This window comes from Cucurbita maxima, unplaced genomic scaffold (genome assembly GCF_002738345.1).
Source record: "Cucurbita maxima cultivar Rimu unplaced genomic scaffold, Cmax_1.0 Cma_Scf00025, whole genome shotgun sequence".
NCBI classification, from domain to species: Eukaryota; Viridiplantae; Streptophyta; class Magnoliopsida; order Cucurbitales; family Cucurbitaceae; genus Cucurbita; species Cucurbita maxima.
In genome coordinates, this window is record NW_019272041.1 from 524,973 (window position 1) to 548,879 (window position 23,907).

The 23,907-nt window shown below is 36.6% G+C and overlaps 3 protein-coding genes and 3 non-coding genes across 7 annotated transcripts; all 6 read left to right on the forward strand.

Annotated features, from left to right (window-relative positions):
* Nucleotides 1–275: 275 nt before the first annotated feature.
* LOC111498816 (protein NRT1/ PTR FAMILY 7.3-like) lies at nucleotides 276–1,641 on the forward strand. Its single transcript, XM_023150190.1, has 2 exons — nucleotides 276–1,250; nucleotides 1,439–1,641. Exon 1 carries the CDS (start codon nucleotides 276–278, stop codon nucleotides 1,209–1,211), a length of 936 nt encoding a protein of 311 aa, XP_023005958.1. The 3' UTR covers nucleotides 1,212–1,250; nucleotides 1,439–1,641.
* Nucleotides 1,642–3,675: 2,034 nt separating this feature from the next.
* On the forward strand, nucleotides 3,676–7,237 carry LOC111498414 (ribose-phosphate pyrophosphokinase 1-like). The gene is made up of 8 exons (XM_023149658.1): nucleotides 3,676–3,992; nucleotides 4,189–4,362; nucleotides 4,952–5,200; nucleotides 5,466–5,609; nucleotides 5,687–5,854; nucleotides 6,259–6,328; nucleotides 6,595–6,676; nucleotides 6,768–7,237. Exons 1-8 carry the CDS (start codon nucleotides 3,840–3,842, stop codon nucleotides 6,946–6,948), a joined length of 1,221 nt encoding a protein of 406 aa, XP_023005426.1. The 5' UTR covers nucleotides 3,676–3,839; the 3' UTR covers nucleotides 6,949–7,237.
* Nucleotides 7,238–8,198: 961 nt separating this feature from the next.
* On the forward strand, nucleotides 8,199–8,288 carry LOC111498839. The gene has a single exon (XR_002720871.1). It is a non-coding gene; the product is annotated as a small nucleolar RNA U61 (small nucleolar RNA).
* A 107-nt stretch (nucleotides 8,289–8,395) lies between these two features.
* On the forward strand, nucleotides 8,396–8,481 carry LOC111498840. The gene has a single exon (XR_002720872.1). It is a non-coding gene; the product is annotated as a small nucleolar RNA snoR14 (small nucleolar RNA).
* Nucleotides 8,482–8,679: 198 nt separating this feature from the next.
* On the forward strand, nucleotides 8,680–8,774 carry LOC111498838. The gene has a single exon (XR_002720870.1). It is a non-coding gene; the product is annotated as a small nucleolar RNA Z101 (small nucleolar RNA).
* A 1,548-nt stretch (nucleotides 8,775–10,322) lies between these two features.
* LOC111498440 (phenylalanine--tRNA ligase alpha subunit, cytoplasmic-like) lies at nucleotides 10,323–22,363 on the forward strand. Of its 2 annotated transcripts, XM_023149693.1 has the most exons (17): nucleotides 10,323–10,333; nucleotides 10,561–10,653; nucleotides 10,862–10,918; nucleotides 12,173–12,265; nucleotides 12,702–12,792; nucleotides 13,301–13,338; nucleotides 13,432–13,470; nucleotides 13,616–13,692; nucleotides 13,775–13,859; nucleotides 13,971–14,067; nucleotides 20,675–20,771; nucleotides 21,175–21,246; nucleotides 21,343–21,409; nucleotides 21,486–21,611; nucleotides 21,833–21,893; nucleotides 22,003–22,077; nucleotides 22,202–22,363. In XM_023149693.1, the coding sequence occupies exons 3-16, from the start codon at nucleotides 10,911–10,913 to the stop codon at nucleotides 22,060–22,062; spliced, it is 1,011 nt and encodes a 336-aa protein (XP_023005461.1). In that variant the 5' UTR covers nucleotides 10,323–10,333; nucleotides 10,561–10,653; nucleotides 10,862–10,910; the 3' UTR covers nucleotides 22,063–22,077; nucleotides 22,202–22,363. The 2 variants fall into 2 exon arrangements, with proteins under 2 accessions (XP_023005461.1, XP_023005460.1); XM_023149692.1 differs by having other exon boundaries at nucleotides 22,003–22,363.
* Nucleotides 22,364–23,907: the final 1,544 nt, after the last annotated feature.

The following is a 23,907-nucleotide window of genomic DNA, read 5'->3' on the forward strand; positions in this document are numbered from 1 at the left end:
AAATATTGTTCTCTTTAGGCTTTCCCTCAAGGTTTTAAAACACGTCCACTCGGGAGAGGTTTCCAGACACTTATAAAGAATGTTTCGTTCTCTTCTCCAATCGATGTGGATCTCACAATCCACCTCCCTTGGAGATCCAGCGTCTTCGTTGGCACACTGCTTGGTGCTTGACTCTAATACCATTTGTAACCGCTCAAGTCCACTGCTAACCAATATTATTTTCTTTGGACTTTTCATTCTGGGCTTCACCAGGAAGAAGTAACCAGAAATGAGGAATGGAAACATTATCAAATGGTGGGTGTATGTTAATTCTTTCTTGTCATTTCTGCAAAAATTACAGGTTCTTGGATAAAGCAGCCTACATCTCTTCGAGGGATTTAAGCGATCGTGAGGAAGAAGTGAACAATCCATGGCGCCTCTGCCCAATCACCCAAGTAGAAGAAGTAAAATGCATTCTAAGACTGATCCCAATCTGGCTCTGCACCATAATCTACTCAGTTGTCTTCACCCAAATGGCCTCGCTCTTCGTCGGGAAAGGTGCAGCCATGAAAACCACCATCTCAAACTTCCACATCCCACCCGCAAGCATGTCGAGCTTCGACATTCTCAGCGTCGCCCTCTTCATCTTCCTCTACCGCCGCATCCTCGATCCATTCATTGGAAAACTGAAAAACTCCAGCTCCAAGGGGCTGACAGAGCTGCAACGGATGGGGGTCGGGCTGATCATCGCCGTGATGGCAATGGTTTCGGCAGGCATTGTTGAGTGCTACAGACTCAAATACGCCCAAGCTGACTGTGGAGGATCAGGATCGAGCTCCTTGAGCATCTTTTGGCAAGTTCCACAATATGCATTGATAGGAGCCTCAGAAGTTTTCATGTACGTGGGTCAGCTTGAGTTCTTCAATGCACAAGCACCGGATGGGCTGAAGAGCTTTGGGAGTGCCCTATGTATGAGCTCGATCTCGTTAGGGAACTATGTTAGCAGCTTGTTGGTGACAATGGTGATGAAGATTTCAACGGTGGATGACATGGCTGGTTGGATCCCAAGCGACCTCAACAAAGGGCATTTGGACAGGTTCTACTTTCTTCTTGCTGCCTTGACTGTGATTGATTCTGTGATTTACATTGGTTGTGCTAAGTGGTACAAGTTCATCAAATTGGAACACAAATATGAACAAACTGAAGAACAACCAGAAAGCTTGAGGGTATGAAATATTGAGTTAACCCTTTGAAATAAGAGCAGGAGAGAAAGGGGGTCCTTCCATTGTAGCTCGTTCTTCAACTTTACAAATAGAATGTGAAATAACATATCATAGATACAACACATGAATGGTATGCAATTAGTGTAATTAGTTATTTTTAATTATAATTTTGATTATTTTATTTACAATTTAATATTATACCTCAGTAAGGAAATTGAAGGTTATTAGTGTAATCTTGAATAGTATGCAACTAGCATACGAGTGGATCACGTTGAAATAGTAACCTAAATAATCAATAGTATATGGATAAGGTTTGATGTCTTATCTTGGTAACACTATTGATACGGTTCACTTTGTAATCGTTATAAACTATTTGATTCGAATCGTTTATGTATAGACAAGTGAGTCAGGGTATCACATGCAATTAGTTTGTAGAATACTGGACCACAAAATCTTTAATTGAGAAGTTTAATATTTCAAATGATGATACTATGCAACTTGATCTTAATCCTAAATGTGGAATGAAATGAATTCCTATTTGTGAGGGGTTTGTCATTTTATGTGTACGGGGAGAAGAGCTGGGAATATAACTCCATAAGATGTAATTTACTCCTTCCCATATAGGGACAAGTAAATGAGTAGTTCTTTAAAGTGTTGATTTTGGTAAGATGCCCTCACCGAGGGCAACAATTTAGTAAATTATTTTCAAAAATTTTTTTTGCACTTAGTGGATAGGATATACATGTAGTAGCTACTTTCTTTTGAAAGGAAAATAGGGTCGTTGCAGTTGTATCAGAACTCTATAGATTAGCCTACGATGTAGGCTCAACATGTTTCCATGACCTTGCAACAAACGATCCATCATCGTCATGCATGCCCTATGAAAGATAATGAGCGATGTTCCCATGTATTGTTATGATTTAATATGCATGGAATGTAAATGCTACTCGAGGAATCAATGATTTCAAACATGTTTTGATTTAGCATGATTTGTACTATGATTGTGGTGTTGTCGTCTCATGAAAAGAGGTTGTTAGGATATTTAACACTACTGTACACGTGAAAATGATTTTACTAAGGAAGGTTAGATGTCTCAAAACATAGTTAAACGATATAGTGAAATGATCAGAGAGGTGGGAAAAATGTACCAACATATACTAGTGAGTAAGTTGCTGTAAATGAAAAAGTCCTAGAGGGTACGGTAGAAAATAATATCCTATAGGTTGTTATAGATATCAACAATACTAGTGTTGAAAGAAATTATTTTTACTCAATCACAACAAGAATTCATCGGGTCCAAAATTCATGCCACCTTTTTTTGCCTTGTGGTTGACTTTGACTGACTTTTTAAAATTTTCACTATTCTCTTTTATATTTTTCTTGAGTTACTCAATAAAATTCTTGAAATTCAACTTTAAAAAGAGAAAATCGAGTATTTAGTTTCTTGTCGGGCTTAGATGTTACAATTGAAGACCTTTCTATCAAGTTGTCTAACCAGCTTTAGTTTTTACATGAATTTGTGTGTACAGAGAAAGAATCAAGAAATTAGGGGCATACATGAGACTTCATCATTTCAAAATGAATCCTTACGGTTGAGGGGAAGATCACGAAGGAATTGAGAGCTAAAAGTGTCTAGAACGTTCAAACTAATAACGAGTTTCTGAGTTTCTTCTCCGACGAGATTTAAGTTTTTCGACAAACTTTAAAAGCTTATAACTTGGGCTACAACCCACAATAAGGTATTAAAACTAATCTCTAGCTCTTCCTTGATTCACCATCTTCAAGTTTCATGAGAAAATCGAGGGACACAATAGTATGTATTGAGCAATAGAAAGTGACTTTCGGAGCGAGAAGAATCACAAAATACGGCTTGATAAAAGACAATGGAGGAATAATTTATAGCGTTGGAGAAAAATCAAACTTGAAAAAATGTGTCAAGACTAGAAAACGTAAGGGTTTACAAAATAAAGCGTCCCTCGAATGAATTAGACTGTGATGAAACATTAGTCTAATGGTGAACATCACTATCGTACAAGTACCTCCCGTACTTACAGTAAGTAAAGATTGAAAATTATGATAGATGAATATAAAAAAGTTTTCATGCAATGAGAGTTACATCTGGAGATTTACATGAACCAACCAAAGGGATTTGAATATAGAGTTGGAGTCATTAGTCGAAACATGCAGAGTACGAAGAAGCCTCATTTGGATGCGGCTCGACAAATTATGCGATATATCAAAAGTATAATCAAACTATGGTCTTTTGCACAAAAAACGGAGAGACTGCAAGATAGATACTATGATGTGATTATGCAAGATATCATAGTACCCAAAGATCCAGCACTATGTATGTGTTCAAGTATTATGAAGAATGTTAAAATATCATCGATACTAAAATTAATTAAAATAGAAAATAATAACCATTAAATATAAAGGCATAAGGTTTAGAAATCTGACTCACACACGGCGCTAGTCTATCCACTACCAACGACGTATTTTCCCATTTTGATTTTTGTAGATCAAACTCAAAAATCAGAGCTCTATTAATGGCGGGGGACAATCGCCATAGATAAACTCCTCCAGCTCAACCTCAAAACTGCGTTAATTCCTTCGCCCTACCTCCCTTTGCCGCTGGACATGGCTGCCTCACTTGTCCTTCCCTCCTGTCCATCCTCCGCTTACTCCGCCGTATCTTCCTCCTCCGCGTACCACGCCTCCTTTATCACCCGCAGAAGCAGAGATTTCTTCTCCCACGACTCTGTCTCTCCAACTTGTTCTCGTTACACCTTCGTACGCCTCTCTTTCTCTCTACCAATAATTGCCTTCTTGTTTCACTCTGGTTTATTTTGAATAACAATTTCTGCAACTCTGCATTTTTTGATTATTTCGACTTGTGTGGTGTATGGATGGATCGTAATTTTAATTTGTTCTATTAGTTTATTTGTGTTTGTGTGTGGTTTTTATCTGGGGTTTTTGTGTTGTGTAGAAGTGTAGTCTGCCTGAATCTGGCAGATATGGTAATGGGAAACCAATTGTTCCTATTCTTAATGAGCGTAGTCTACCGGAGTTCTTGGAATCGGCTAGAATGGGGAGACCGGTTGACAGAAGCGTTAATCGTTTAAAATTGTTTTCTGGAACTGCAAATCTTGCTCTGTCTCAAGTAAGTAGAACTGTATTCCGTGTTGTTTCTCAGTATTGTATTGAAACGATTTACGGTTTTATTTTCGCTAAATTTCCAAATCTGTTGTACTTCAATTGTCATTCGTTTGATTGTTCATATGTCGTCATCTTCAATTATTATCGAACGATAGAATCACTCTTTTTCAACTTTTTTTTTTCCTTTGGACAAATGGGAAGATGGAATATTGACCAGTACAGTTCATGTCATCTTGTGAATGTTATTTCTAAATCTAATAATTAGTGTGCGATCAAGTTCCATTAGTGTTATCTTCATTCTCATTGATATAATGAAAATAAACAAAATTCTAAAAGGAATTCACTTCATAGTACACTACATGATCTATGAATATATATTTGTTGATAGGTTACCTCAAAGTCTTGATTCTTGCTCACCTAAAAGTTTCGCTTTGCGGGTCTTATTTTATCGCATATCAGTATTTGAAACTTGATTTATACTATTTGAAGCCTTCAATTTCCCCAATTATTTAGGTTTGATCTACCATTCTTTCTATACTGATCTCAGATTTTTGCATGGATGTGCTTTCTAACTTTCCGGTTCTTATTTTTAGGAAGTTTCAAGGTATATGGGTTTGGAACTTTCAAAGGTTAACATTAAGCGATTTGCTGATGGAGAAATTTATGTCCAGTTGAAAGAGAGTGTGAGAGGATGTGATGTTTACATAATACAGCCCACTTGCCCTCCTGCAAATGAGAATCTCATGGAGCTTTTTGTTATGATAGATGCATGTCGGAGGGCGTCAGCCAAAAATATCACTGCAGTAATCCCATATTTTGGATATGCCAGAGCTGACAGAAAGGCAAGTTTAATCTTCAGAATAGTTTGTTGATCCTATAAGCGAAGTTAGGTGGCTTAGATACGCCGGGAAAATCATTGATGATGTAAATAGACATGCTGCAATCTCGATAGTAATGTTCTTGATTGAGTTTCAACTTAAATGGGAACCATGAAAGAGTAGAGTACGTAAAATAGTATGTTGAAGATTATAACTAATTTTTTCCGTCATTTTTATTCTAATCTCTGATGGTTGTAAAATTATCTGTTGGAATTGTTTTGCCTCACAGACTCAAGGTCGTGAATCAATTGCAGCCAAACTTGTTGCTAATCTCATAACAGAAGCAGGTGCCAACCGTGTTCTTGCTTGTGATCTCCATTCTGGACAGTCGATGGGCTACTTCGATATACCTGTTGATCATGTGTACTGTGAGGTATTTCGTATTTAACTCGCTTCTTCCATATATTTGGTTGGGTTTGTAATAACATTAATTTTCTATCTGGTTAACAGCCTGTGATTCTAGATTATCTTGCCAGCAAGACAATTTGTTACGATGATCTGGTTGTGGTCTCTCCTGATGTTGGCGGTGTTGCAAGAGCTCGTGCTTTTGCCAAAAAGCTATCTGATGCTCCTTTAGCCATTGTGGACAAAAGGCGTCAAGCACACAACGTTGCGGAGGTAAACATCCTCCAGAACCATTCTCCCATCCTCTTAGGTTTCGTTCCTATTTGAACTCCGAATGAGAATGAATAGTAACTAGAACAAAAGGATTGGATGAGATCATAGTTGTTCACTTTTGAATCACCAATCATGATCTTTAGTAGCTTTAGAAGGCTGACATTTTTTTAGATGCAAATATGGAACATCATAAGCAAAATATAGTCCTCGATTGGCAGATGGGTACAATAGGTTCAAGAGTGGCAATATTATGGTCCATGATTGAAAGAAATCCAGGCCAAGTATTGAACGTCTTTTTGAAATTCTATAGGCTACTTGACAGATATGTTGCATTCTTGGATTTATGGACCTTGTGTGTTGTTTCTTGCACATCCAAATGCCAATGTTTGCCGTTTACCTTGCAGGTGATGAACCTTATCGGTGACGTTAAAGGAAAAGTTGCTGTCATGGTGGATGACATGATCGACACTGCTGGTGAGAAGTTATGGATACCTTTGGATGTTAAAATGTATAATAGTTACTTTTAAGATGCAATTTTTGAAAAATGATTAAAACAAAAAAAGAAAGAACACAGATCAAAGCTATGTATATTTTCTTGACCCTAAACTTCCAAGAAAAGTGTTTATTTGTTTGAAGTTTGAAGTGTTCTCTTATGTTAGACTCTGATTCACAGCAAAGTTGTCTGCACCTGGTATATATCTTTTATATTTTTGTTCTTGTTTTTTGCTTTCTGGGTGCAGGGACTATTTCAAAAGGTGCTGCTCTTTTACATCAAGAGGGTGCTAGGGAAGTTTATGCTTGCTGCACTCATGCTGTATTTAGGTAATAACATGGTTACAGTATATGATATGATTAATTCCTTTAAAAATTGTATGATTTTTGCACATTTATTATGTTGTTGATCACCGTGCAGCCCTCCAGCGATCGAGAGGTTATCGAGCGGGTTGTTTCAAGAGGTGATAGTTACAAACACAATCCCAGCAATCACAGAGAACTACTTCCCTCAGTTGACTGTTCTTTCAGTAGCAAATCTGTTGGGTGAAACCATTTGGCGAGTTCATGGCGATTGCTCTGTGAGTAGCATTTTTAAATAACCCCAAATTGAAGTGTGTCCAAATAATTCACCCCTCTGAAACAATGCTTGCAGGTTATTCCCACCACCTTCTTTCTAAAGCTTTTGTCTTGTGAATTTGCTTTTCAAATTACCCATATTCTTAATTCTTCCTTCTACTTCTCTGTTAGAATAATTTCTTGTACAAATTCCTATTGGCAGTTCTGTAATTTTTGGCTTCTTTCCTAATTCTCATCTTGTTATTGTTATTAACATGTTATTACACCATAGTATTACGTAGTTTGGCTAATAATATTTATCGAGTTAGTCGTGTAATTACAAGCCAAATGAATAATTATTTTTCTAAGTTCAATCACGTGAGAGCTAGATTTGAATGTTTGACCTTTTAATGGATGATATGGATTTTTACCGGTTGAATTATGTTTAAATTGACAATAATTAACTATTTTAGTTTAGGCTTGTTTAAACGAGACATTAATTTAACCTATGAACTTGAGTTTCCCTTAAACCACTGTCGCTCGAGGTGGGGAGCGTTTGAGAACTGCATATGCATATGTTTGTGTATAGAGTTAAAAAGTAAAGTGCATAACAATTATGTCCATATTCGAAGTAAAAAATTGTTGAGGAAAATATTTTATTCTCCATTGCTTCTTATAATTTTAAAATAACACAAGTTTTTACAACTTAATCGGCAAGTATTTTATTATTATAATATTTACTAATGAAATCATGTACCTTAATATCATTATAATGGTAGTTTTATACTTTTTAGTTTATTTGTATGTGACATCTCTCAATAATGGATTTTGTTATTTAATTATTTAAGGATTTTGTTATTTAATTATTTAAGACGCTCCTTAAAAATATCAATATAATATATAATAATGATGAGACTAATGCAATAAATTAGTGGAACCATTGATTCCACTCTTAAGATTTAAATTAAACCTTTTTTATTATTATTATTAGAAATTAAATAAGTTTTAAAGTGCGGGTTTAAATTAATAAAATTAGAAGTTGAAGGACGAAAATGAAAATAAAATATGTGCAAGGAAATTAGGGTTTAAAATTGAAAAGGGAATTAGGGCTTCGGCAAAGGGAGCGGTGGGTAAATGGGTCTATAAAAGGCCCTCTTTCGCTTCAATTCCCCTCAACTCATCAAACCCTAGGCCTTTGCTTTCCTTCTTTCTCCATCGTTTTCCGCCCGACTTTTAATTCTTTTTTTTTCGTTGAGAATTGTTCTTCTCAATCGTCTATTTTTCTTTGACATTGAAGCTGTGAGGAAGATTTCTGTGCCATAGCCGTCCTCTTACGAGGGGTCGTCGGTGATAGCTACACAATCCTCTAAGAAGTTCTGAGCTTTTCCTTTCTTTTTCCTTGTTTTTTTTTTTTTTGTGTGGTTTTTCTTTGATTTCTGTGGCTGTTTTCGTTGTTTTTTTCTTGATTCTGTTGTTTTGATAACTGAAAATGCGAGGTGACGATAGAAATTCATGTCTGTCAATCCACTGACTAAATTAGTGTGATGTTACAGTGAATCCCGACAGGTTCCGATCGCTCTTCAATCTTCTCTTCTCTTCTGTTTTTCTTTTTCTAAGTTTTCAACTGTCTTGTAATTTGCTTTTTCTGAATGCAGACCTGGATATGATTTGATTATTTTTTTTTGTTTTTCGTAATTTTTTTCTTTTGGATTTTCTTATCAATCATGTTTTAGAACATCCTTTTATTTTGAATTTGAATTAGATGGGAATGAGTGATTGGGCATATGATGAATCTCATATAAACAAATGGGTAATTTGCGTCTGAATCATTTCATTGATGCTACATCACCTTGGAGAACTGATGCCCTTTTTGTTTATTTGTTAATAATTTTAACAATTTTAATACTATTCTCTTTCATCATGTGTTTGCTGAATGGAAATCCATTATGATAAGAATATGACGATCAGACTATAGCTGGAAATGTCAATCTTAAAGGACGATGGGTTCTAAAAAGTAACATATGCATTGCTGGAGGCCTCCTCTCTTAGTATTTCGCCTAAAAATCAGTCACTTGAATTCATATTTTCCATCCCTTAAACACATGCCCCGTTATCGGTTCAGTATCAGGAATAAGATGAGCCAAACAACAACAGTACAGAGATGAATATGGTTTTTGAGTATGGAACAGATATTGATTTTGTGAAGATATTTAATTAGTGAGAGGTAGATTGGATGAACAGCGAGAGGGACGGTCAAATTGTAGATTTTTCCGTTTTTCGCTTCATTTATTTTTTGTATCTTTTTATACATAACTTTGAATCAACTTAGTTTTAATCCTCTTTTCAACAAAATTAATCTTGTGCTAATCCGTTTAGTGTACAAATAAACAAACTGTTCTTGTCTTTGAAACCTCGACGTCGGTCCTGTTCAATTTCAGTTTCCTTCATGGAAGTTGGGTAAAATTCTTCCAAGAACAACCCATCAAAATTTGGTAACCTAATTCCAATAATAATAATAAAAAAACTATATTTCTTGATTGATATGGACAATTCAAGAGTCCTTACATGAAGGAACTATGGGCTTCCATAAAATTAAGAAAAATTCGAAAAATTAATTCTCATCATGTATTTTTTTGAACTTCTACGTCATTCAAATGTGTCAAAAAAAAAAAAAAAAGAAAACTTGACAACTCAATTTGAAGACAAAAAATAAGAGAAATTATATGGAATAAGTTCATGTAGTTAACACTATTGTAAAAGCCCAACAAGCCACTGAGGAATCTGACGCTGTTCTACTGCTTTTGTCGTCATGTCAGGGCTTTTGTGTGAGAGCATATTTTCGTGAGCGTTTTAGTAAGAGGCCGCAATCCCATCGTGAAGACGGTAGAGGAAGCAATTCTCCGTTACCTTGAGAACAACGTCGAAATCTCCGATTCTGGACTGTTCGCCCACGAATTTCGACTCGATCACAATGAGCTCGTCAACATCATCAAGAGTCTCAACGGCTACAGATACGTCGATGCTGAAGTACGCCTGCTTCTTTCTGCTACTATGAATTTCCAGTTTAGCAAAGTCCACGCTGTTTGTTTGAGTTTGGTTTGTGCTGCAAGGGACGGTTTACCTGGATTTTTACTTGTCATTGCTTGCAGAGTAATCCGCATTTGTATGGTTCTTTGCGTCAATTGACAATTGGTGCGTGGTGGACTAAGACAATATTTCTTTAATACTCGTGAATTGGTTTTCTTGTATATGATTGTTGCTATAACGTTTGATTGGTCAACCGGTTTCTGACGGTTGTTAATGTTGAATTGGATAGTTGTTTCTAGTATTTCTCGTGATTAACCTGTTGTCTTTGGTTATTTCATATTCTTATAGTTTGATATTTTCACGAATAATTGAACTGTGAATTCATTAATAATAGAACTACAGGTGATATTGCCATCATGATTGTTCATTTTGGTTTGGTGCGTTGAATAGTATGAGGATTATCCCAATGTAGTCTTTTCATTTGAGTTTGATGATGTGAGAGCTGTTTAGATGCAAAATTAGGCATTTCATCTTTTATTTTTTGCCTTCATTTTCATCAGTTTTGGATTTGAGTACATCTTAGTGCTGTAGTTGTTTGTCGCAAATGACCAACTGGTCTGTTGTTGCAGAAAAAGTTGGGTCTATCTGTTTTCAAGATTGGATGTGCTCAGGCAGCAAAGAACAAATGGGTTGAAATGGGGAAGCAAGTAATATCCAGAAAGGTTTGTCACTTGCACTTTGTGGTGTTCAGTGTCAAAATGTTGAGAAAAATGATCTCAAGTGGTGTTGATTGTATGAAATAACTATTATACTTCGTAACCTGGATGTGACACAGATTAGCTTCTAAGCATTATTACTTTCTTGCTTAGATATTATAACTAAAGCTCCTTTACATTCTTTTTGATTATTCACAAGTGATTTTTCCTGTAGGTTCAACATGTTGATGATTAGGTGAAAAACTTGCTTCTGCAGATAAAAGATGGAAAGGTGATCATTGATTATAATTCATTGGTTTTGTATTACACAGATTCTTGGATATTGAAGCTTCATTAATGAGTTTCATTCATTTCTTGTTTATGGTCATACTGTATCTCTTGAAAGGCAGTTGGGAAAGTATTATTTGGATTAATAGCTTGATATCAGTTCACTTGGGACTTCTTGGAAAGTGGTATCTGACTATTTAGATGCTATTGCATAATGGGTGTTGTGATATAATGACTCACATGTTGGGAACTAAATTCACATTTCTCATTATTTTCAGGGCAAATATTTCTTCATTTTTTGTTTTCTTAAGGTTTTGGTCTAGCCTATTTACCTGCATGCATTTCAAACTTAGGAGACCTAACTGACAATATAATAACTCCATATACATTCTAGAAAACTTTCTCTTGTTGCAGGAAACTTTTGAGAGCACCGTCGAAGTGTTTCAAAATTTTATAGTTCGTGGAAATTTTTGTATTTACTCCATAATACAAGTAAATTAAAGAGAGAGAAACCTGCCGTCCAGTTTGGAGGTTGTTTCATCCTCCTATTTTGTAATACTGTTTTGAACTAATACAACAATTTTTGTTAGAAAAAAAAGGAAAATAAAAACAATTAAATTGAATGGACTGTAGTACAATAGATGTTTGGATTGTGAATTGTAATAGCTTTTTACATAGATATTTGCTTTTGTTGAGGTAATGAAAAAAAAAAAAAAATCTTTCAAATGGTTGGAGTTTTGGCTATCTACCTCATCATCACTGTTATCCGTATTGATATATTTTTTCTTGAATAATTTGTTAAATATCTCGGTCTAGATCAGCTAAGAATTTCGGATTTTGACTCTAGGAAATCCATGATGATGACGTGAAGGCTCTCAAAGCAAGAAAGCTAATCGTTCTCAGTAATTATCCCACTTCTCTTTTCACGATTTCTTTATTCAGTAGATATTTAATTACATATTTTAAAAATTTATGTTCCTCTTGTCTGATTGTTAGACATGTGGACCTCTATATTTGGTTTTCCATCGAGGATGCACTGACAGTTCCTTATTTGGTTAATTGTTCGTTAGATTGCTGAATATATCTTCTCTTGTACTTATACATATACATGTGTGCATTTATAAAATTGGTTTTGGACATTTTCATACTGTTTTAGACCGGGCTTAGTTTTCGATACTTTAAGAAGCTTTATTCTAGCACATGATACAGATTTCTATCTGTTTGTAATCTTAATAATGTCTATTTTGACTTTTTCTAGAACGTGGAAAGGCTACTCAGTGAAGAAGGGTCCTAGTTACGCTCCAAGAAGGAAAAAGGCTGCTACAGATTTAACGCGGGAAAATCTTCAGAGGTTCTCTATTTTCCTAATGTTGTTTCATGCATGGATTTTATTTTATGGCAGTAAGCTTCAAAAACACATAATTTATTTGACGATTTACTCCATTCTGCTGTTAGACGTGGTTCTATTTCTTTCTTTCTTTTTTTTTTTTTTTTTTGGGTGGTAATTTGTTTATTTATTATTCTCTTTGGTATATGCGTCCAATGCCAATTCTTGACATTTGTTTTTTTTTTGTTTAACATTAAACTCTCATTTCCTACTTCGTCATCAATCACTTTTACCTGTTGTGAATTATTGTAGGCTTAAATATGTCTGCTCAATTTGTTGGAGGAATGAAATTGCCACTGAAACATCAATTATCATGTCCAGTTTACTCATTTCTTTCTAGTTCGTGAATCTTGTATTGAAAAACTTGGAAACTGATAAATTAATACTTTGCAATATCCAGGGGCATCTGGAGAGAACTAGAGTTCAAGGAGTATAACTTCAATGCCAAAGGTCAGCCCCTTGAGTGTGGTCATCTTCATCCATTGCTCAAGGTAAGAATACTCCATTTATTTTGAAAAAATTGAAATCCTTCTTTTAGAAGAAATTTATTGGTTAACATTAAATCCTTTAAAGGACGTACTTTGAATGCTGATGATTATGCCTGTATAGTTGATCAAGTTATCCAAAAGAACCAAAAGTAACTATATTTGTAGAATGAGGTTGAATCCCTTAGAGGAACTTTAATCTAGGGAGTCTCTATGGCACATTTTATATTGTTATAGATACAGAAGGATTATCAAAACCAATCTTTCATTGGGCTTTAAACTTAGGTAGAGGCAGATTGATGGTTGACATGACCTCACTATATTCCGATCATACTTCATAGATTCCAACAATCCTCAAACTAATTAGCAAGATTGTAAATATTCATGTCAACATGCATGATGCCTTATTCTTTGATGTTCCCCCTTTTGCCTATGCATACCTTCAGTATCTATTTATGTACTGAAACTGAACGTCTATTTCTCTTTATTACTTGGACATCTTTTCAACATTTAGGTTCGGCAGCAATTGAAAAATATTTTTCGTCAAATGGGGTGAGTAACTCTTATGTTTATGTTTTTTAGTAGTTTTTATTATAAACAAAAAAATTTACCGTTATAAGCCTATATTTCGGTTTATGATTTCAGGTTTGAAGAGATGCCTACCAATAACTTTGTCGAGAGCAGGTAGGAGTACTCCCCGGCTCCCCTTCTAGAATGATAGGTTTACATCCGTAGTTTCCTTAAAACTGACTGAATATATGTCAGTGCTACTACTTCAAAGAATTTTAATATATTCTTATTAGCTTTTCGTTCTCATCTGTGCGCACAGCTTCTGGAACTTTGATGCATTATTCCAACCCCAACAACACCCTGCCCGTGATGCACATGATACTTTCTTCTTGCAAGGTCTCCTCCACTGCATTGCTGAATATCAAATGTTTTTATGGTTGGTTTTTTTTCTTAATAGTTCTTTGGTGTTACATCTTAGCTCCTTCCAGCACGAAGGAACTTCCTGAAGATTATGTGGAGCGGGTGAAGCAGGTCCATGAGAATGGTGGTTATGGATCCAAAGGGTGTGATATCTGTTCTTCAAGACGCCCCCTTTCTTTCTTTGCTTTGTATTTCAGAAACTTATTTTTTCAAAAAAAAAAAATTGTTTATTCTTATTATTTTTCCTTATTTAGATATGGAGATGATTGGAAAAGAGAGGAAGCAAATAAGAACCTACTACGAACTCATACAACTGCTGTGTCCTCCAGGATGTTATACTTGCTTGCACGGGTAAGTAGTCGGTTGATTTTTCATATTCTAAATAGCCTTTGATATATTATATAACCAGTGCCGTTTAGCTAGTATATTCATGATTAAATACAGAAACAATGGGAGAATTTTTATGCATTTGAACATTCGTACAACTGCAAGAAAATCCTTTCATTGATGAGGACATAGGTTGTTTGAGAGTCCTGTACCAAGAGCTTGCTACATCCCCTTTTTATCTAATATTTATCTTAGCCTTTAACCTACTCTACGATCCCCACTCTGTACGACTACTCACTATTACAATTAACTGTCATAATGTCCAAGCATCAAAAAGTATCAAACTGCCTCTAGGTATGAACAGTCTACCTCCACCAACTCCAGAGCGTTCCTTCCATGGTCTTTCTTCTGATATAAATAATGCGTGCCGTGGGTCTTATTATTCCAATCCAAATTCAGGTCGTGTCTTCAAGATCAAAAGAAAAAACTTGGCATCAAATAGTATCAAAAGGCCTCCCCCACGTAGAATCAGTAGCCTGGCGCCTTTCTCCAGAACCTCTATGTAAACCACTACTTGGGTTGTGTTCTTTCTGGTGTTTGAGATTTAAAAATTTCCGGAAACTAGTGGAATAATAAGAATTCAGAAGGGGGGAGACTAACAATAGTGGAGTACGTTTTATCCAATGTGCATACTTCCTGTAACAGCCCTAATTTTTCTTTTACCTAATTAATTAGGTTACCTTGCATGCATAAGGCATAATGCGGAAGTTCATATAATATTACTTTGAAAATAGCGGCATGGTCTTACATAAGTAGTTCAAAACACGAAATTCAACTGAAAGGAAATCATTCAACAACTAAAACTGAGAAATTAAATGCAAAGTTTATTATACAAAGATAAAACTGAAACAAAACATCTCCTATAAACCCTAAACCGTGCATAAGAGCTTTGCCTTTACTTGAAAAATAAGGTAGCATGTGGCTAGAGTATTTTATGAAAGTAAGTCATCCCACTGTTGGGTTAGACATACAATACACATACAAGACACATGCAAATCACATGCAAAACATATGCAAAACATGAGTGGAACTTGTCTTCCATTCACTTTACGTGGCCTTGGACCCTTGCTTTATCCGGGTAGGGTGGATGTGTAGTACCAGGTTGACTCGTGTACAAACCCCCTGGGCCTGACTTGGTAGGGAACAGTGTATTACACGTCACTAGACACCACGAAAAGGAAAAGGTCTGCATAATATCTTAGCGAGCATAACATCGAACGTATGCATTTGTACCAATATAACATAACGAGAAAGTATCCTCATGCACATGACACACAAACATGCATTAGGTCCCATGACTTACCTTGCATGATATATATTACGTTTCATTTCCTTTTTGCGTTCCATAGCATGACTCAGTTAAGCAATGTGTATGTATAGCTATGTTCTTCAGTCCATCACACTCATAGCATGTAAGATTTCCATAGCATATCAATTCATTTCATGGTGTAAGATTTCCATAGCATATCAATTCATTTCATGGAAACTGTGTAATAGGTTGCATGCATACGTAGTAAACAATTCATGATAATACAACAACACATAGGCATGACATAACATCGACATTTCACAACAAATATGGCGCATGCAAAGGCCACAATGCATGCAACATCATACATCCTAACTTCAACAGTAAAGTCACTTGCCTCGTTGGCCTTGGTTGAAGTTTACTCACGATAAGCTTACTCCAACACTTAACTGCTTCCTATAAAAATCACGGTATAGGTAGCCTTTTCATAACTAACCTAGCTAAACCTTACCTTTATAATAAGCTCCTAACGTAATCTGTTTTGGCAATTAAGAGTCATACTAACTTCATAAGGGCCAAAAACCAGGAATGACTTCATAAGGGCCAAAAACCAGGAATGACTTCATAAGGGACAAAAATCAGGAATGACTTCATAAGGGACAAAAATCAGGAATGACTTCATAAGGGCCAAAAACCTATGAATCGGTATATTATATGTAGGTCAAGCTGCCTGCCTTGGGATTTGACAAAGCCAAACCGACAAAGCCGAAGGTACAGTTGAAGGCGTGTGTCTTTTGGGCACGGATTTTGTATCTGCTGGTCTTGGGCCGAACGTAAATGCGGCCTGTGGTCTTTGTCTGGAATGTGGGTTGGAATAGAGACCAAAACAGAGGGCTGTGGGGTTGGCTGTACGTGTTCGCAGGTATACGAAGAAACCTGACTCGCAATTCGTCACTTCGTCTTCCTTAATTGAGAACCACGAAGAAACTCTTATCGCAAACTCCCTTTTCTGTTTACCTACGAGATCAACGTGACGAAGAAACCCTAATCGCAAACTTCCTTTTCTATTTACCGACGAGATCGACGCACTCACGTTCGTTCTTGTTGCTGTTTGGTTTTTCCCTCCTTGTTATGCAACACCACAACGTTGGTTCGCTCTTACCTAAGAAAACTCATTGAAAACTCGAAGCCTCGCGACATTTTTTGATTTCTCACTTCATCCTTTTGTCTTTCTCTCACAAGCGCAACAATGATAATCAAGGGAAAAAAGCGGCTATTTCGATACCCTAGGGTTTAAGTCAAGCGCAACAATGATAATCAAGTGAAGAAAGCGACTATTTAGATACCCTAGGAAGAAAGCGACTATTTAGATACCCTAGGAAGAAAGCGACTATTTAGATACCCTAGGAAGAAAGCGACTATTTATTTAGATACCCTAGGAAGAAAGCGACTATTTATTTAGATACCCTAGGAAGAAAGCGACTATTTATTTAGATACCCTAGGGTTTGACTATTTATTTAGATACCCTAGGGTTTGACTATTTATTTAGATACCCTAGGGTTTAAATCTCTCTCACAAGCGCAACAATGATAATCAAGGGAAAAAATAGACTATTTAGATTTAATGGTAGTTGATATGATCATATAATGATATAATTTTGGGATGGATTGGTTGGCGAAAAATTATGCTAGCATAGACTTTTACAAGAAGTAATCTTTAAGCCACCGTCCAAGACCAGATTCAAATTCAAGGGCACGAGTCTGTACTATGCTAAAGTTGATATCAATGATGAAAGCAAAGAAGCTGGTCTACCATGGAGCGTGGGCAATACTATCCAGCGTTGTGGATACCAAGAAAGAAGAAGCTTTCCTAACCACATGATGAATGAATAACCAAATGTGTTCCTAGAGGACTTGTCAGGAATCTCTCCGTCACGAGATGTTGATTTTGCAATAGAGCATCCCCTCCCACGCATTAATGACTTATTCGATCAGCTCCAGAAGGCCACAATGTTTTCAAAAATTGACCTTCGATCGGGTTACCACTCGATCAAGATAAAAAATGAGGACATACCAAAAACAAGGTATGGTCATTACGAGTTCGTGATAATGTCATTTGGACTCACTAATGCCTCCGCAGTATTCATGGATCTGATGAATCGAGTGTTCAAGGAATATCTAGATACTTTTGTCATTGTATTCATAAACAATATCTTGGTATACTCAAAGATGGATCAAGAACACCAAATGCACTTTGAGAAAGGCCCAGACAATTTTGAGAGAAAATAAACTATACCAAATTCTCAAAGTGTAAGTTTTGGTTACAGGAAGTTTGTATACCAAATTCTCGAAATGAGACTTCGCTTAACTAAAAGTCCTCAGGGGGAAGTCTCATTTCGGTTACGCGAAGTCTCATTTCGAGAACTTGACATACAAACTTCGCGTAACCAAAATTCACACTTTGAGAACTTGGCATAGTTCTCTCTGAGTTGTGGCCTCCCTAAACCGAAATTCTCTCATTTCGAGCTGTGGCCTCCCTGAGCTGATCAAATAAGTTCTTAATGCGTGGGTGGGGATACTTGTTCTTCACCGTTCTCTTATTCGACTCCCTATAATCAATGCACAAGCGCATTGAACCATCTTTTTTCTTGACAAATAGCACAGGCGCACCCTGAGGAGAAACGCTAGGTCTAATAAATCCTTTATCCAGCAGCTCTTGTAGTTGTGTCTTGAGTTCCTTCAGCTCAGCTGCCATACGGTACGAGGCCTTATATATAAGACTGGTACCTTGTTCCAGCTCTATTGCAAAATCGACATCTCATGATGGAGGGATAATTGGCAAGTCTTCTAAGAACACGTGCTGGCTAGTACTGCTCATGCTTTGTGCTAGATCAGCTTCTTTGCTTTCATTATTGATATCACATTTGGCATAGTACCTAGACTCATGCCCTTGAATATGAATCTGGTCTTGGACGGTGGCGTAAAGATCACTTCTTTCTTCTAATAGTCTATGCCAGCACAATTTTTTGCTAACAAATCCATCCCCAAAATTATCATATACGGTCATATCAACTACCATTAAATCTACTTCTAAATTAACCCCTGATACTATTACATGACCATTTTTTACCTTATAAGCAGCAATCATATCCACCTATGCTGAGTGCCTACTAAGAAATCATGCAACAAGGGTTTTAAAACAATTTTTGCTTGACTAACAAAAACCGTAGAAATAAAAGAATGCGTAGATCCCGAGTCAAACAATGTCAAAGCAAGGTGACCAACAACCGATAGTGTACCTGTCACTACTGCATTAGGGTTTTCTGTATCCTTGGGGGTAGAGGCATAATCTAGTAGTAGAACTTGGTGGCTTACTAGAGACATTGCATTTGTCAAGGAGGCCACATGGGAACGAGAGGATGAGATGAGAGAAAAATACCCAGAGCTGTTTCTAGATACAGACACTTTCGAGGACGAATGCTCTTCTTAAGGGTAATGTAACGGTACGACTTTCCAAAAAAAAAAAAAGTAATACCCGATGATGCATGAAATCTCGCTAGAAATTGCATGATTTTCGGTGAGGCATTTTCTTTTGTTAATAGAAATGTATTATTTTCCTCAGTTCCGCACACTTAAACCTTAGGGTATCTAAATAGTCGTTTTTTTCCTTTGATTGTCGTTGTTGCGCTTGTGAGAGAAAGACAGAAGAGTTTGAAGTGAGAAATCAAAAAACGTCGCGAGGCTTCGAGTTTTCAGCGAGTTTTCTAGTAAGAGCGAACTAACTCTGAGGGGTTGAATAACAAGGAGGGATAAACCAAACGACAGCAAGAACGAACATGAGGGTTTCGGTCTCGTCAATAAACAGAAAAGGGAGTTCGCGATTAGGGTTTCTTCGTGGTTCTCGGGTGAGGAAGACAAAGTGATGGATTGCAGGTCGGGTTTCTCTGTATACCCGTGAAAACGCACAGCCAACCCCACAGCCCTCTGTTTCAACCCACATTCTAGACGAAGATCGCGGGCTGCGTTTACGTTCGGCCCATGACTAGTGGATACAAAATCTGCGCCCATAAAACGTGCGCCTTCAACTGTACTTTTGGCTTGTTAGCTCGGTACCCTCGGCTCCGTCAATTCCCGCTACTCGGCTTGGCAGCTCAGTATACATATAATATACTGATTCCTAGGTTTTCAGCCCTTCTGAAGCCATTATGGCCCTTGTTTTAGCCATTTGAGGTCGGTTTGGCTCTTAATTGCCAAAATAGATAATGTTAGGGGCTTACCTTGATAATTAAATATAAGGTTTAGCTAGGTTACGTTATGAAAAGGCTCTAAGCATATAATGTGGTTTTTATAGGAAGTAGTTAGGCGGTGTTGTTAGCTTATTGTGAGTAAACTTCGGTCAAGGCCCTGTGGCCATTTACGGTTGATGGTGGACGTTGTGAAGACTATGGAAGTTGGAATGAGAGCTTTATAGGACAGTAGATGTTTTGTTTGAGTTTTGTCTTGAATAATAAACGTTTGCATTTAATTTCTCTAGTTTTAGTTGTTTAATGATTTCCTTTAGGTTGAATTTCTTGTTTTGAACTACTTATGTAAGACATGTCGTTATTTTCAAAGTTATTTTATATGAACTTCCGTTGCATGCAAGGTAACATTACTAATTAGGTTAAGAAAAACTAAGGGCGTTACAATTGGTATCAAAGCCAGACACTAGGCGATGTGCCAGCGAGAAGGTTGTTCCCAAAGGGGGATAGACACGAGGCGGTATGCTAGTAAGGACGCTGGGCATCGAAGGGGGGTGGATATGGTGGGAGTCACACGTCGGTTGGAGAAAGGACTACGAGTGCCAGGGAGGATGTTGGGTCCTGAAAGGGGATGGATTGTGATATCTCACATCGGTTGGGGAGGAGAACGAAACACCCTTTATAAGGGTGTGGAAACCTATCCCTAGCAGAGTTTTAAGAACCTTGAGGGTAAGCTCGAAAGAAAAAGCCCAAAGAGGACAATATCTGCTAACGGTGGGCTTGAACTATTACACTTCCTATATGAGTTAGAATCCCCATGGATGTCAGGTCCAAAAATTGAGGGACTTCTCTTGAAGTGGGGATATTAATCACTTACTTGTCTGATCAATTTTAAATAAATAAATAAAAAATCACAGAGAGATTCATATGGTCTATTTCGTAAGCCATTAAGTTCTACTTCTAGCTTAGTGTGATTCATATGGTCTATCAGTTTCCAATTTTCATCTCCTACTTTTGTTTTTCATTTTTTTTTCCACCAAATTATCTGGTCGATCTGTTTGAAATTTCTCTTTGTTCACAGAAACCGTTTGCTCCCAAAAAGTACTTCTCGATAGACCGTGTTTTCAGAAATGACGCAGTAGATAGAACCCATCTTGCTGAGTTTCACCAGATAGAAGGTATTTATGAATTAGCAAATATGTTTTTGGGTTATAATATAATCCATCTCAACTTTTTTCTCCAATTTGCCCCTTTCCTGTTGTTATATCGAATTTAGCATGCTTTGTTTATTCCATTAAATAAATATGAATTAAAAAAAACATTTAAAATGATACGAAAGCGATACATAAAATGTTTTTTATTTTATCGTTCTCTTATTTGTTACATTTTTCCTCTTATTTCTCCAAAAACAGAAGATCGTCTTTTTTTCTTAAGATTTAAAAATAGTGTGTAAATGTATATAATTATATAATTCAAAGTTATAATATTTTTTCAATCAAATCAAATTAAACTTAACTTTTATATGTATATCTAAATACACCTTTATGGTATAGTATGTAAATATTTGCATCTGGTTCTTAGGGTTGATATGTGATCGAGGACTTACTCTTGGAGACTTGATTGGAGTATTGTATGACTTCTTCTCTCGTCTAGGTGACAAATTAGTAGCAGAATGTTGGTTAATTAATGTGTGGCCAGTGATACTTGAAAGGAAACAATGGATTCACTTGATGCTCTATTTTATTTCAGGCATGTCCAAGCTCCGCTTCAAGCCCGCTTATAATCCATATACTGAACCCAGCATGGAGATTTTCAGGTGACAAACAATTGAATGTCTTCGAAATTGCTGTTGCTTATTATACAACAAATTTTTGATGCATTATATTTGTCAGTTATCATGAAGGCTTTAAGAAATGGGTAGAAGTTGGAAATTCAGGAATGTTTAGACCTGAGATGCTACGTCCTATGGGGCTTCCAGAGGATGTCCGTGTTATTGCATGGGGTCATTCGCTCGAGAGGTAAGGTTCTTGTGTCCTATTATGTGCCAAAGACCATTCTTTTTTAACTTAGTCTCAGAAATGTGGCCGCCTGCATGTTTTTACTGTTATAAGGATTACTTTAGGAGTTTCAAAAGTTGAAGGAGCAGAATTGAAAATGAATAGAATATTTAGAATCAAAGTACGTTTTAGATGAACAATAAATGATCATTATTTTCTGTTGCATCTTGTCCTTGAACCAGGCCAACCATGATCTTGATCTTGTATGGTGTTGATAACATTCGGGATCTGTTCGGCCACAAGGTACCTCCTCTTATACTCTGTCTTAACACAACTATGGGCAATCCATTATAACATATCTGAATGAAGATCTGCCTTGCCCCCCTGCCCCTTGGCCCTTGTTTTTCACCAGGTGGATCTTGGTCTTATGAAGAAGAATCCGATATGCCGCCTTGGAATCGATGCCTGTTGAGCTAACCAAAACTCAGTAAGCAAATACAAGTGTCCCAATACCTATTTGTTCTGTCGTTTAGGTTGTTTTTAACCAGCGAATGGCCAAGTATTCGCTCATGTCGCTTTTCATGGTAAGTGCTCAATCAATTACTTCTCAGGTACACGAAAAAACTATTGCATGACACCTCTGTAACACTTACCATTTTTAGGAATTTGATTGTCAAAGACGAGTAGCGTAGCCTTGATTTCTTTGTTTATACGACTGAGGTGCCATATTCTTTTTATATTTAAGTTTTGGAAGGAAATTGATTATTTGCTGCCGCTTGATCTCACCCTTTCTCGAGATCGTTAAAAATGTAAGTGGGCTGACACGAAAAACAAGAAAAATGTAGCATAACTTTTTTGTGTGTATCAAGAAATGAAAAAAGATGAAACAGATTCTGAACGCTGATAGCTAAAAGACATGTTTGGGTTCCTTAGTTTTATGTAAAACGATATTAAGCCAACGATGAAATACTATTTTGTTTAAAATTATAAGTTCTTCCTCCCGTGGCTACCAAGCCGTACTTTGTGATACTTCTTTATATGTTTCTGATTGTTTAACTTGTCTTCGCTCCGTTGTGGATTTAAATTTTGGATTTTTTTTTTTACTATCTAAATTGTTGAGTCACTTCTTGCTCACCAACATCAGTGTCACTTGGATCTTTAGGCACATCAGCACTTTAATTAGCAAATGTGTACAGTTTGCTCCCTATTTTTTGTGGAAGAATTTTTCAGTGATGTCCAAATCTGAAAATACTTCCTTCTCAGAGCGCCACCCTGCTTCCATTGCGTCACTTTGATTGTCAGTCAGAGCATCATGAAACAATGATCCAGTCACCCTCGTAATTGATATGTTATCCCATCATTATAGTGAGCGCTAGCTCGTCTTCTTCTATGGCACATATTGTCTCTGCATCCCATTCTTCCGTCTAGATGTTGGAGGATGTCACATTGACTTTTTCTTAGACCAACAATTTGTGGACATGTGACCTTTCTTCTTGCATTTGTAGCAAATACTTTCAAATTTCTTCCCTTGAGAGTTACTCTTGTGGTCCTTTTGAGCTCTCTTTGGTTGTGCATTTCCTTGATGGTTTCTTCATTTTTCACCATTTTATATCCACGTTTGATAGATGACTTATTATTGCTCTGACTTTCACTTGTATGGAGTGTTTCTTCTTCACTCTTTTAATGTGATATCTCCCATTTTTTAGTTATGACTTCTTGTGAAAGTACCATGCAATCAGCATGTCATGTTGTAAAATTGATAACAACTCGTTTAAAAGAAGTTGTAGTCGCATCTCGTTCTTCTTTGAGAACATCATGAACGTGTCTCATGCTTTTTTTGATGTCTTGTCATCCCAAATATCCTCTAATATCTCTTCTTCGATTGTGATCTTCAAGGCAAACATTACTTTTTCTGCTTTGATTCTCATTTGCGCAAAGCGACATTAGAGTCCTCTGACGGAGTAGTTTCACTCCCACCAACAACCTCCCAAAGGTCTTATCCTTGTAATTAGGACATCATGCATGTTGTCTAAGTGTTGTAGTTGTTGTTGAGTTTCTTTATTCCTTCAACTATTTGAAAATCACCCATCGTGCTGGCAATGCCTTAGTAATACTAAACAAACTTTTTCGACACACAGAGATTACTCACTAATAATAGCAACAAATCATTTCTAATGTGGAAGATCACATAGAGCTACAATCACAAAGTATACTAAGAATTTCAAGAGATTAGACAACATACACTAATCTTGCTTTGATACCATATTATTAAACAAAAAGTATTACTATGGTTCGAGAGAAAATAAGAGTATCAACT

What these genes read in the sequence shown, in the direction of transcription:
- LOC111498440 (XM_023149692.1), top strand. An exon ending in GGTGGTTATGGATCCAAAGG is followed by an intron (nt 13,860 to 13,970) that starts GTGTGATATCTG and finishes TTCCTTATTTAG; the next exon opens with ATATGGAGATGATTGGAAAA. An exon ending in TGTTATACTTGCTTGCACGG is followed by an intron (nt 14,068 to 20,674) that starts GTAAGTAGTCGG and finishes CTTTGTTCACAG; the next exon opens with AAACCGTTTGCTCCCAAAAA.
- LOC111498816 (XM_023150190.1), top strand. Translation starts at nt 276, where the DNA reads ATGGAAACATTATCAAATGGTGGGTGTATGTTAATTCTTTCTTGTCAT.
- LOC111498414 (XM_023149658.1), top strand. Translation starts at nt 3,840, where the DNA reads ATGGCTGCCTCACTTGTCCTTCCCTCCTGTCCATCCTCCGCTTACTCC. An exon ending in ATGCCAGAGCTGACAGAAAG is followed by an intron (nt 5,201 to 5,465) that starts GCAAGTTTAATC and finishes TTTGCCTCACAG; the next exon opens with ACTCAAGGTCGTGAATCAAT. An exon ending in TTGATCATGTGTACTGTGAG is followed by an intron (nt 5,610 to 5,686) that starts GTATTTCGTATT and finishes TCTGGTTAACAG; the next exon opens with CCTGTGATTCTAGATTATCT.